The sequence below is a fragment of the Brassica napus genome, chromosome C7 (genome assembly GCF_020379485.1).
Source record: "Brassica napus cultivar Da-Ae chromosome C7, Da-Ae, whole genome shotgun sequence".
NCBI classification, from domain to species: domain Eukaryota; kingdom Viridiplantae; phylum Streptophyta; class Magnoliopsida; order Brassicales; family Brassicaceae; genus Brassica; species Brassica napus.
Window position 1 is genome coordinate 41,909,656 of NC_063450.1, and position 13,254 is coordinate 41,922,909.

A 13,254-nucleotide genomic window follows, 5' to 3' on the forward strand; every position below is an offset into this window, starting at 1 on the left:
TGATAAACTTTTAGCAAAATACTAAATCCTATACCCTAAATCCTAAACTCCAAACTCTAAATTATAAACCTTAAATCTTGGATAAACCGTAAACCATTAGAAAATTTTAAATTCTAAATCATACATTAAAAACTAAATCTTAATAACACTAAACCCTAAACCCTAATCACTAAACCCTAAACCCTTGGATAAACCCTGAACCCTTGGATAAATCATAAACTCTAAATCAAAAATATTTAAAATTAAACCCTAGAGTTTATGATTTATCCAAGGGTTCAGAGTTTACCCAAGGGTTTAGGGTTTACCCAAGGGTTTAGGGTTTACCCAAGGGTTTAGGGTTTAGTGATTAGGATTTAGGGTTTAGTGTTAGTAAAATTTAGTTTTTAATGTATGATTTAGGGTTTAAGATTTTCCAACGGTTTAGAGTTTATCCAAAGTTTAAGGTTTAACGTTTAGGGTTTAGGGTTTAGGATTTAGGGTATAGGGTTTAGTATTTTGCTGAAGATTTAACAATATTAATTAATTTATTTTTTGTAGCTATTTTTATGTATTTTTATTATTTTATTTTAAAAATATAATCTAATTTGGATATTCAATTTTATTTCCTTTTTTAAAAGATATCAAATATCAAATACTCAAACACTATTGGTTGGTGAACCTAAAGGTTCACCCTAGGGGGTGAACCCAAGAATTTCTCATCAAAATAACTCCAAAAATATATATGAAACCCTCCTTTTTCAAATATAAGTTTTTTTTTTCCTTTAACACCAATTTCTTTCACACACTAGTTAATCCACTTCACTATTCTTTTTTCTTTATAGATAATTATTTTGTCTATTCAGAAGCTTCTATTGTTGAGGAGCTGTTGTTGTTGTTGCTGCTGCTGCTGTAAGAGCCAAAAGTCTTCATCACTTCCAATGTTCCAGAAACTGTCCGAATAAGAAGGTATCATTCCATTAATATTTTCAAACAAATTGTGATAGCTCTGCTCCTGCATATCCCTTAAACCTCCGTTTAATAATCCACTTTTATCATCCAGGTAGTTTTGCGATGGCAACAGGATTTGTGGACCCACCAAACTCTGATCCGGATCAAAACTAGTTTCAATCTTTCCCACTTCACTGCCTATATTATACTCCGTCAAACCGGACGCCGGAGATACTGTCACGCTTGAAGTTCCCGACGTGACGTAACCATTAGGGTTGTTCGTTAAACCCAAATGGTCTATGCTGGTATTGTTGTTGTTGGCTCCGTCGTCGTATGACGTGATCACGAACTGATCTGTGGTGGTGGTGACACAAGACTTGGCAGCAGAACCAGTGGTGGATGAAGCGGAGGCGGCTTGGATCCGCTCTACTAGACGAGGCATCCAAAGATACCTCATAGTGTCTTTAAACTGTTGACTGTTGACGTCGCATCTAAGCTGTTTCGCATGCTTTTGCACACGTGTTCTCCAGTAGTTTTTAATCTCGTTATCTGTTCTTCCTGGTAAATATTGTGCAATCTTAGACCATCTGAAATCACAAGAAAATATATTGTATTAGTGACTAAAGTTGTGAGGAAATTCTTGTTTAGTAGAAAATAACCAATCTTCCAATTCTTGTAAGCAGGAAATAAAATGAATTGATGACTAAAGACGCGACGTGATCTTATTATATTCATGATAATCAATCTTTGTGACCGAATTCTTGTAAATACAATTGATCTAGGACTTGTTTTAAATTAGAAAAGTACCTATTGCCCCAACGGGAGTGAAGTTCAAGAATTAAGAGTTGTTCTTCAAGGGTTATGTTTCCACGGCGGACGTCTGGCCGGAGATAGTTCAACCACCGTAATCTACAGCTTTTTCCGGTTCTTTTGAGACCTATTTAAAATCGGAAGATACTAATCATACGCAAAAAACTCATCATAATGATCATATTTTGTAAACTTTCGAATAATATGGACCGTTGCTATGAGGCAAATTGTATAAAGGGTATTTTTCTCCATTAAACTTTCTGTCATTGCGTTAGTGCTCTTCCCCTATAGATGTTGATCATTTATTAGCATTAGTTTTTTATACGCGAATATAGTTACTTTATCCAAAAACCTAGAGTTTGGTTAAATTATTGAATCCATACTGAGATTCGAAAATACTTATAACTGATCCCCATTACTCATTAGGTACTTTTCATTTGTGCACACAACGTAAACCTCATTTTCTTGAAATTTTGAAGCAATTGTTTTATTTATCAGCACAAAAATGGAGTAGCGAATTGGTTCAAAAATCAAAAACACACATGGAGATCGAGATATAACAAGGAAATAACAAAACGTAACAATAAATTTAATATGCTTATGCAACTTGTGATAGTTTAGCTTTTTATTAATTTTTAATTAGGAAAACATTCATACACGCGGATGAATATGTTAATCTGAGTGTTTATACGTGTAATAGTAGATGGACGGTAGTGTATCATACCGGCGCAACGAGCTAGAGAGTTCCATCGGCCTTCTCCAAGAGTAGAAATGTAATTGCTGAGCTTGAAATCTTCCTCAACCGTCCATGGACCTCTCCTTAGGTCCATTTCGTCATCCACGTTGTTCTCGAAATCTCCCATGTTCTTATTGATCTCAAAGCTTCTTTTGCCGTCCATATTGAAACAGAGAGACCCACAAAGAGAAATTCAAAGAGATCGAGACTTTGTACCTTTTCTCTGTTTGTCTTAACTGAGAGAGAAACACTTTTTGTTGGAGTTATGTGTAGAGAGAGAAGGGGTGTATCCACAGGGAAAGATGCAGAAGTTGATTGGTTTTTATAGATGAATAAAAAATAATAATATCTTTTAAAGAAAAGCTTGCTTCTTTAAACTATTTGCAACATGTGGAAAGAGGCATAAACGGCCGCAATATAAGAATTTTGTTTCCAATAATATTATTATAAAAGCAAGAATTTCATAATATGATCCCAATTATTGAAGTAAACACGTTAATATTATTGTTTTTTCAATTTCTATACAAAATACATGAGCAAAAATATTTTCCCATTTTAGTTGATCAACCTGTGTTTTTAAGAGTGCATTAAACCATACATCAAGAAATGTTCATCTTATTGAACCGCGTTGCGAGGAAGTGTTCATCATCAGGATCTTTGTCGATTAGAGATCAGATACCACATGATTATAGTTTGATAAACTTTAGCAAGTAATTTATACTTGGAGTTACAAATTCGTCAACATTAAACTATATATGCTGCTAAATAATTTATTCCCAAACAGTTTATATGATGCTCCTTGTTTTAGATTTATGTTTTGTTCTCTATGCTTCTGGTAGCTAAATTTTAGATAGCACATACATATAGAATCTTCTAAAACGCTTATTTCACATGTTATCGTTGTTAGAAACCTAGAATATACATTGGAAAAAAATGAAGATACCTAAAAACAATGTATTTGGGACACTGAAGTATTTATTTAGTTTATGTTTGTTTTGAGTTGCATCTAACATTAAAATAATTTTTAGAAATTGGAAGCTAATACAAGTATGATATAATATTCCAAGGCTATTCAAGTGGAGAATGTTTTGGATTGAAAAGTAAAATTCATTTCGGAATGAGTCAGAAACAAAAAAATGATTATGATAAAAGAATTATTATATTGTATCGGAAATAAAAATACACTGAATACTATTATAAAGATATAGACAATCTACTACCTATTACCAAATGTTGAGATAAACACCCGATAAAATTCAATGTAATTTTTGTGTTAGTTAAATAGACAGAACCGGTCCTTGATGGAACCTGAGGAAGCTTCGGGCCGCCAGAGAACATCTTCTTTAACGGCCTTGTTTTAACAGAAAGTTCTTAAGAGCAAGATTAACCATAGATCCCCTAATGGGTTCTTAATTCATTTTAAAGTAATAGATTTAGCTTAAGAATTTTTATTAAGAACTTCTTCGTTTTAACTCCTCCATTGGAAGGTTCTTAATTTCCACCGTCGAAGAGAGCCGTCGGAGAGAGCCGTCGAGACACCGAGAGAGACGCCTCGATTCTTCGCTGAGGAGAGATGCAGAATCAGACTCGGAGAGGTGGAGGAGAGCAAGAGAGACGCGGAGATGTCGATCTAAACGAGATCCTCTGACACAGACGCCGAACCGATCGTTGCGACTTCGAGAAAGACCAGCGGATTCGACGAGGAGAAATTGAGAGACGCTGAGTCGTCGATCGAATCGAGAGAATCGATGACTCCTCCGACAAAGACGCCGAACCGATCGTTGAGACTTCGTGATTCTCCGGCGGATTCGACGAGGAAAGCTAGAGAGACGCGATTTCGTGTGCGAGAGGGAGAGAGTCGCCGTGTTCTTTTCTCGAAAGAGAGAGACACTTCTTTTGTCGAAAGAGAGAGAAAGAGAAGCATCACACAACACGTGTCCCACAAGACCCGATTCTTTTAACCCCTGATTAAGACTTGCTTCTTCTAATTTAACCCATTTTCCTTTTAATTTAAATCCTAATTAAACTAATACCCCCTAATAAGCCACCCCGTTGATCATGGTCTAATAGCATTAGCAGTTTGGGTATACTGTATGTCACAAAGGTTCAGCCTTAAGGGTTTGATTCCCTTTGAAAAAGTAGGCCACATTCTTTTATTTTTGTTTCTAGCCATATATTTACTAGGACATGCTCGGTAGATAGATAGATAACAGTACTCTAGTTCTTGAGAACAAAACACTCTAGGAAAAAAGAAACAATAACATAATAAACCTTAATTATAACAAGAATATATGTTAACTGTTGGCTTAGCTTGGTTTATAAGCTATCCTAATGAGTTTAGGAATATTGATAGTTATCCATAAGATATGTTTCCTAATGAGTTTAGGAGTTTATATGAGTTATATAAGGAGATGCCAATCTTGTGGCATAACTTGTGAGTTTAGAGAGAAAGCTTTGAGTTGAGCTTAAGCTATAATAAAATGAGCCTTTATATTTGGATCTTGAGAGTATACGATTTTAATAATTGGTATCAGAGCTTCTATTGAAATCGGTTCAAAAGCATCCAAATTCGTGAAACAGAGTTATTAGTGAGAAGATAAAACATGGGGGATATAATAGCAGCAACAACACCTACAGCAAAGGAGAGAATTTCATCATCAATTCAATGCCCAATGCTTACAACTACAAACTATACGGTATGGAGCATGAGGATGAAGGCGGCACTTAAGGTACATAAAGTCTGGGAATCGATAGAACCAGGAGTGAATGAGGTCGAAAAACCGACATGGCTCGAGCACTTCTCTTTCAATCAATACCAGAAACCCTAATACTAACCGTTGGCAACCTGGATACGTCAAAAGACGTATGGGAAGCGATAAAAGCTAGGCATGTGGGAGTAGATAGAGTTCGTGAGGCGAGACTACAAACCTTAATGGAAGACTTCGGAAGATTGAAGATGAAGGAATCAGAAACCATTGATGAGTTCTCTGGGAAACTTGCTGAGTTATCTTCCAAGTCATCAGCCCTAGGTGAAGATATCGAAGAATCCAAGCTTGTGAAGAAGTTTGAGCAGTCTCCCACGAAAGAAGTACATCCATATCATAGCTGCGCTGGAACAAGTATTGAACCTGAATACAACGACGTTTGAAGACATCGTCGGTAGGTTAAAAGCCTATGAAGAACGGATTCAAGATAGTGATCAAGAGGAAGAGCAAGGAAAGCTTATGTATACGAACATGGATTCACAAAGTCAAAATCCGCAGGGCAGCTATGGTAGAGGCAGAGGACGTTACAACAACAATCGAGGAAGGAGGCGTGGTAGATATAATCAGCCTGACTGGAGACAGGGGAGAGATGCGTCTAAAGTCGTATGTTATCGGTGTGATAAAACATGGCATTATGTTTACGATTGCCCTGATCGTTTACTTAAACTCCAAGATACACAGGAGAATGAAAACGAAAGCACACGAGAAGCAGAGGAGTTAATGATGCACGAAGTAGTGTATCTCAACGAAGAGAAAGTTATGCCAAGCAGGTTCGAGTCTCATTCCGATAAAGACAACATATGGTATTTGGACAACAGGGCAAGTAATCACATGACTGGAGACCGTGATTATTTCACTAAGATTGATGAAAAGATCACAGGGAAAGTTAGGTTTGGTGAGGACTCCAAGATAGATATAAAAGGAAAGGGATCAATTCTTTTTGCTAGTAAGGATGGCAAGAAGAAAATACTATATGATGTCTACTTCATTCCGGATCTAAGAAGTAATATTATCAGTCTTGGTCAAGCAACGGAGGCTGGTTGTGATGTAAGAATGAAAGATGATTACTTGACTATATACGATCGTGACGGCAATCTATTGATCAAATCAGTTCGATCTAAGAACCGACTCTACAAAGTGGCCATGGACGTGGAGAACAATAGGTGCTTGCAGGCCTCGAAGGAAGATGACTCGGCTGTGTGGCATGCAAGACTCGGACATGTAAACATCGACACCATGAAAACAATGATAAGCAGAGACATTGTCACAGGTATTCCGAGAATATCTATTGAGAAAGAAACATGTGCCTCCTGTCTTCTAGGAAAAAAAACGCGTCGAGTATTTCCCAAAGCAACGACGTACCGTGCCACCAATGTTCTGGAGCTCATTCACGGAGACCTCTGTGGACCCATCTCACCTCCAACCGCAGCAAGTAATAGGTATGTATTTGTTCTGATTGATGATCATTCCAGATACATGTGGACAATCCTAATGAAAGAAAAGAGCGAGGCATTTGTCAAGTTCAAAGCGTTTAAGAATCTTGTCGAGCAAGAAACTGGAGAAAGAATCAAAACCTTCCGAACAGATCGGGTGGTGAATTCACGTCTTTTGAGTTCCAAGCCTATTGCGAGAGTTAAGGGATACAGCGACATCTAACAGTTCCGTACTCACCACAACAGAACAGAGTCGTAGAGAGACACAATATGACATTAATGGAGATGACAAGAAGCATTATGAAGCATATGAAAGTGCCAAATTGGTTGTGGGGTGAGGCAGTCAGACATTCAACATACTTGATCAACCGGGTATCAACAAGAACCTTGAAAACACAGACTCCATACGAGAGTCTTAAGAAGAAGAAGCCAAACGTGGGTCACTTACGTGTTTTCGGTTGTGTCTGCTACGCAAAAATTGAAGCTCCACATCTAAAGAAACTAGACGATAGATCTCGAGTGTTGGTGCATCTTGGTGTTGAACCAGGAACAAAAGCTTATCGCTTATTTGACCCAAAGGTGCGCAGAGCGGTCGTCAGTAGGGATGTTGTTTTCGATGAACTCAGGAGCTGGGAATGGGAAACAAAAGGAAAGGAAGCAACATGAGATCAGAGTTTGATCACATACCCGAGTCTTGATGGTGAGAATGAAAGAATTGCGACTGAAGAAGCCGCTAACGATGATGAAGCAATCAAGGATTCAGCTAACGATGATGTTATTGTTAAAGAGGAAACTTATAGCGATGAAGATGACGAGCCAACAGAAGAACAACTTCTCTGAGAAGATCAACTAGGGAAACAACACGTCCGAGTTACTTGGATGACTATGTTCTGTTCCTCGAAGAGCTTGAGACAGAACGTATTCTTTTGCTTGTCAATGAGGAGCCATGGGATTGGAACGAAGCAAAAGTCGAGAGAGTCTGGAGAGAGGCGTGCGAAGACGAACTCTCTTCGATAAGAAAAAACAAAACATGGACTCTTGTCGATCTCCCTGATGGTTGCAAGGCGATAGGTTTAAAATGGGTTTTCAAAATCAAACGGAATGCAGATGGAACCATAAAGAAGTATAAGGCAAGGCTCGTAGCTAAAGGCTACGTACAGCGTCACGACATAGACTTTGAGGAAGTCTTTGCTCCTGTGGCAAGGATAGAAATGGTTCGAGTTATTATAGCGTTGGCAGCATCAAACGGGTGGGAGATACATCATCTAGATGTAAAAACCGCGTTTCTACATGGAGATCTATTAGAGAAGTATATGTCTCGCAGCCTGAGGGATTCAAGGTTAAAGGGAGTGAGAACAAGGTTTATAGGTTACACAAGGCTCTCTATGGACTCCGGCAAGCGCCAAGAGCCTGGAACATTAAGTTGAAGTCAATACTTAAGGAGCTTAGTTTTGTGAAGTGTTCTAAAGAACCGTCTCTCTTTAGAAAGCAAACGAAGGATTGTCTTTTGTTGGTTGCAGTATATGTGGACGACCTGCTCGTTACAGGTACTAATCTAGACGTTATTCAAAAGTTCAAGAGGGAGATGGCGATGAAATTTGAATTGAGTGACTTGGGGAAGCTTACGTACTATCTTGGGATCGAAGTGATCCAAACTATAGAAGGTATTTTCTTAAATCAAGAGAGATATGCGACAAGAATCTTGGAGGAAGCAGGAATGTGGGGATGCAATGTTGTTCATGTTCCTATGGATCAAGGGCTCAAGTTGTCAAAAGCCGAGGAAGAAGAAGGAGTCAACGAAAAGGAGTTCAGAAGAAACATCGGCTGCCTTCGTTATCTGATACATACTAGGCCTGATCTTGCGCAATCTGTGGGAGTCCTAAGCCGGTATATGCACGACCCCAAGACTTCACACGGAGCCACGTTAAAACAAGTTCTACGTTATCTCCGCGGCACTTGTTCACTCGGGCTGCACTTCAAGCGTGGAAACAAGAAAGTAATCATTGGCTACAGCGATAGTAGTTACAATGCAGACCCTGATGATGGTAGAAGCACGACTGGACACGTTTTTTATTTGGATGAGTGCCCTGTTACCTGGTGTTCTCAAAAGCAAGAGGTTGTTGCGTTATCCTCTTGTGAAGCAGAGTTCATGGCGGCGACGGAGACAGCTAAACAGGCCTTGTGGCTACAAGAACTACTTGAAGAGATCATGAACAGAAGAGCTCAGAAAGCAGTCATTCGTATTGACAATAAATCTGCGATCGCGCTCTCTAAGAATCCGGTGTTTCACGGGAGGAGCAAGCATATTCACACAAGGTTTCATTTCATAAGAGAGTGTGTAGAAGATGGATTGGTGGACGTGAAATTTGTGGCTGGTAGAGTCCAGAAAGCTGATATTCTAACTAAAGCACTTGGTACGATCAAGTTCAAAGAGATGAGGGATCTCATTGGAGTTTAAGATGTGAAGGATGGTGAGTTCAAGCTTAAGAGGGAGAATGTTGGCTTAGCTTGAACATAGCTTGGTATATAAGCTATCCTAATGAGTTTAGGAATATTGATAGTTATCCATAAGATATGTTTCCTAATGAATTTAGGAATTTATATGAGTTATATAAGGAGATGTCAATCTTGTGGCATAACTTGTGAGTTTAGAGAGAAAGCTTTGAGTTGAGCTTAAGCTATGATAAAGTGAGTTTTTATATTTGGACGTTGAGAGTATACGATTTTAATATTAACCTCTAACAAAATTAAATGATGGCAACTCCAATCAGGGAGACTAGAAAATGTAATTCTATGAGGTTGATCTTTAGATTTCGTCACCGAAGATCTTGATCATAATCGAAATAAGACAACATTTTTTGAATAATAAACTATGCAAACAGTTTTGCACACACAAAAAAAAACTATCTGAAATAGTAATAAAATATCTAATTTGACTCGGTCTCTCATTTTTCAATCACCCAACGCGTTATCCTAATGAACAAATTTAAAGAATGCCGTAAATTGAACATTGGTTAAAGAATCGTGGTATGGATTGAAAAATGTCCTTCAGATTTATTAGTGTACTTAACTAGCACTTACTTCGGCACTAGAGCTTTAAAGTAAAGGTTCACACTTGACTTCCTGCGTGTACCTCGTTGTTGATATAATAAGTTGTATAACTTGTTTTCTATACGATTTAATCCTTGTAGTTATAAAAACTTTTTTTTTTTCCAGTTTTAACTAAGTGGAAACGCTACGATGGGCGATGGAGAGTATGTTTCAGCATTTAACATGTCAGAATTTTGGGACGAACTGCAAAGATTTGATCGCTATGATTATGGAGTTCAATGCTTGGCCAAGATTTGCAACAGAATTGGAAAGGATAGAGACTCTGAAGATATGTTTTCCGCACTTCAAGATCACTCACATCCCACGAGCGCAAAACCATATTTCGAACTTTTTAGCTAAGACTGTGAGGTCTTTCTATAGAGATTTATGTTTTATTGGTTGTTCTATTCCGGTCTGGCTACCCAGACCTAGCTCTGGGACGGATCCGGATATCCGGGAAATTTAGGGTATCTGGATCCGGATCCGTCGGATCCGTGGATTTAATATCCAGATCTGGATTCGTGGTTTCCGGATATCCGGATTTCGGATATCCGTCTCGATATTCTATTATCCGCGGATCCGGATCCGTCAAAATAATTAAAAATATTTTTTTTAACAAAAAATACTAATTTTTTAATATAATACATAAATTAAATATTTAAAAATATATTTATATATGTTTATAATATTGTCAAAACTAAAATATAATATTATAAGATTAATTCATGTATAAATATTAATATATCAAATATAAATATTAATAAAATTTAAAAATTTAGTGTATTTTAAAAATACGGATCCGGATCCGGATATCCGGACCTAAAAATCAAGATATCCGGATCCGAATTCGGTTTGCACGGATCCAAGATTTTACTATCCGGATTCGGATCCAGGCACCCCGGATATCCTATTTTCGGAGCGGATCTCGGATCGAATCCGGATCTCCGATAATAAGTCCCAGACCTACCCAGACCAACTCAAGTTTGAGTAATAGAATAGTCATTCGTTGTCAAAAAAAAAAAAACTAAATTACCAATAATATAAGAGAAATTGTTTAAAATATACCGAATTAAATTTCATTTTCCAAAAACACATTTAATCAAAAATAGCATAACATTTGGATTTAAAATTTAATGATCATTGTTTAAGATTTAGTATTTAAGTAGTGGATTGAGTTTATAAATTACTTCTATAAAGAATTCATTAACATTTATGAATGATTTAAAAAGATTAATTTTGTCTTTTTCATAATAAATTTACGGTTACGTGTAAATGATTATCATTTAAAAGTAAATTAAAAAATGGTATCAAATTTAAGATAAAGTTAGAATTCCGATCTAATATAATGAGTATATCATTTATACGAGATTTTTTATGTTTTACTTACGTTTTGTACTTCTGCTATTCTCCCTTCTCATAAAAATCTTAATTCGTCCACATTATTTTTGTGTAGCCCACCTTTATACAGATGTGCATTTAAAATATTTTAGGACAATATTTTTTTGGTAAAAGACTAAAATATTCTAGGACAGTATTTTCTTTTGGTAAAAGACTTTTAGGACAATAATAACGTTTAAGTAATTTTTTTCTGAAATTAACCACATTACAAGATATTAAATCATCATTGCAGTATACATCTTTGAGATAGAGGTAAAATAACAGTAGATTATGATGACAGAGTTTTGGCTCTTGGGTAGCTGCAACCGGTATTGTCGGAGATAAGAGGTTAATTAATATACGTAACCGCAATTATCACATCAGTAGCGGTTAACAATTTAACAAAAATATTAATGTTACTTTATAAGATAACCATGAAATATTACCAAAAAAAGAAAAAACACCATAAGTGACATAAGTAAGAAGATGACTACACTAGGTGAATGGTAATTCAAGAAAATTTCTTTCTATCACATTTCATTATCTTCCTTGCACATGTTATTAAATATTCGCCTGTTTCGTTAAATTACATGTTTTAGAAAAAAATTTTGGTTCATAAAAATAATTTTCTTTCTATGAAAATAATGTGATTTTAAAAAAAATTGATTGATTTTATTGAATTATTATTAGTTAAAAATTATTAAAAATTATAAAAAATGATAAATTTATTATAGTGATTAATATATTTTTTAAATATATGTAAAAATACCAAAAAAATCTATCTTTGAAACGAAGGGAATATATAATATATCTCTACACAAAAATGTGCATCGCAACTTTGTGCTAATTCGGGCCAAGTCCAACCAAGACATATGGTCTAATAATCAACACGTACACACAACCAAAAAATATGGTCCTTATTAATCACTTTTATTTAATTGATTGATATTAAGAATTTTCTTTTCCCAGAAGTCTCTAATAATGATTGTTACAAACGACACTGATCTTAAATCTTAATAATATATTCTAATTTTAAATTATGAAAGCTAAACGCGTATTCTTTTGCGAAGCTTCCAACCTCTTTATTTATTCTGAAGAATAAATGCATTTGCAAACTATCCTGTTAAAGTATCATATGTAGGAAAAATTCTCTAAAGAACAAGATATAGATATAAGATAAAAGTCACTTTCAGAACTCAGATATCCCTTAGACAGGACGAACGGCATTATTCGAGCATTCTCTAAACTTGGCACTTGGCAGGAGAATGGTTTTTTATTTACAGCCACAATTAATGGTTAAAAAGCAGTAAGTTATATATTTTCGTGGTCAAAAGATAAAGATCATCCGTAAATTAGAAGTAAGAAAAATCTTGAAAGAGTCTTCAACACTATATATATGGTTAGTATCAAATACGTAAACTTTAAAAATAATATTGATGTTTTGACAAGATTAATCATCTGTCAAAACATCAATATTATTTTTGTGGCCACTTTAAGTACTTTGCCAACTTTGAAATGAAACCATCTTGGCAAGTTAATTATGCACTTTGTACGGCTAACCTTAACTCTCACTAGGTTACAATTCTCGTCTTTTAGCCGAAGTTTTTAACTTATGATTTGACTTTTTTTTTGTTTTTTACGTTTTTCAACTAAGAGACGGCTTTTATATCTCTTATTTAAGGACGGCTCTTATATCTCTTATTTAACAGACGACTCTTATATCTCTTATTTAAGAGACGGTTCTTAACTCCTCCAAAATCGGTTTTTATTTTGTGTCTTCTAACATCGACTCTTACCTTTTTGTAGGGTCCACAAACATATAAATCCAGAAGAACCCCTTTAAAACCCATCGATAATTATGTTCTAAAAACCGTCTTTTAGCCAAAGGTAAGAACCCTAGTTAAAAGACCGAAGTTAATGATGGTTTTACCATGTTGAGAACTACACGCGTAGCTTAGTTTAAAGCGAAACAAATTCATTTGAATCTAAATATGCATATTGAGCACATCTGAGTCTCTAGCACGTGGCCATGTATAACTTTGATCATCTTTTTCTTATGAACTTCAATTCCATTTGGTGGGTGAACATCATAATCTCATTTATGAAAACTATTTTT

General features: G+C 35.9%; 1 protein-coding gene across 1 annotated transcript; it reads right to left on the reverse strand.

The window, feature by feature from the left end:
- Window positions 1–695: 695 nt before the first annotated feature.
- On the reverse strand, window positions 696–3,822 carry LOC106352250 (transcription factor MYB78). The gene is made up of 3 exons (XM_013791910.3): window positions 2,462–3,822; window positions 1,735–1,864; window positions 696–1,514 (listed from the first exon to the last, which is right to left on the reverse strand). Exons 1-3 carry the CDS (start codon window positions 2,634–2,636, stop codon window positions 839–841), a joined length of 981 nt encoding a protein of 326 aa, XP_013647364.2. The 5' UTR covers window positions 2,637–3,822; the 3' UTR covers window positions 696–838.
- Between the last annotated feature and the right edge of the window lie 9,432 nt (window positions 3,823–13,254).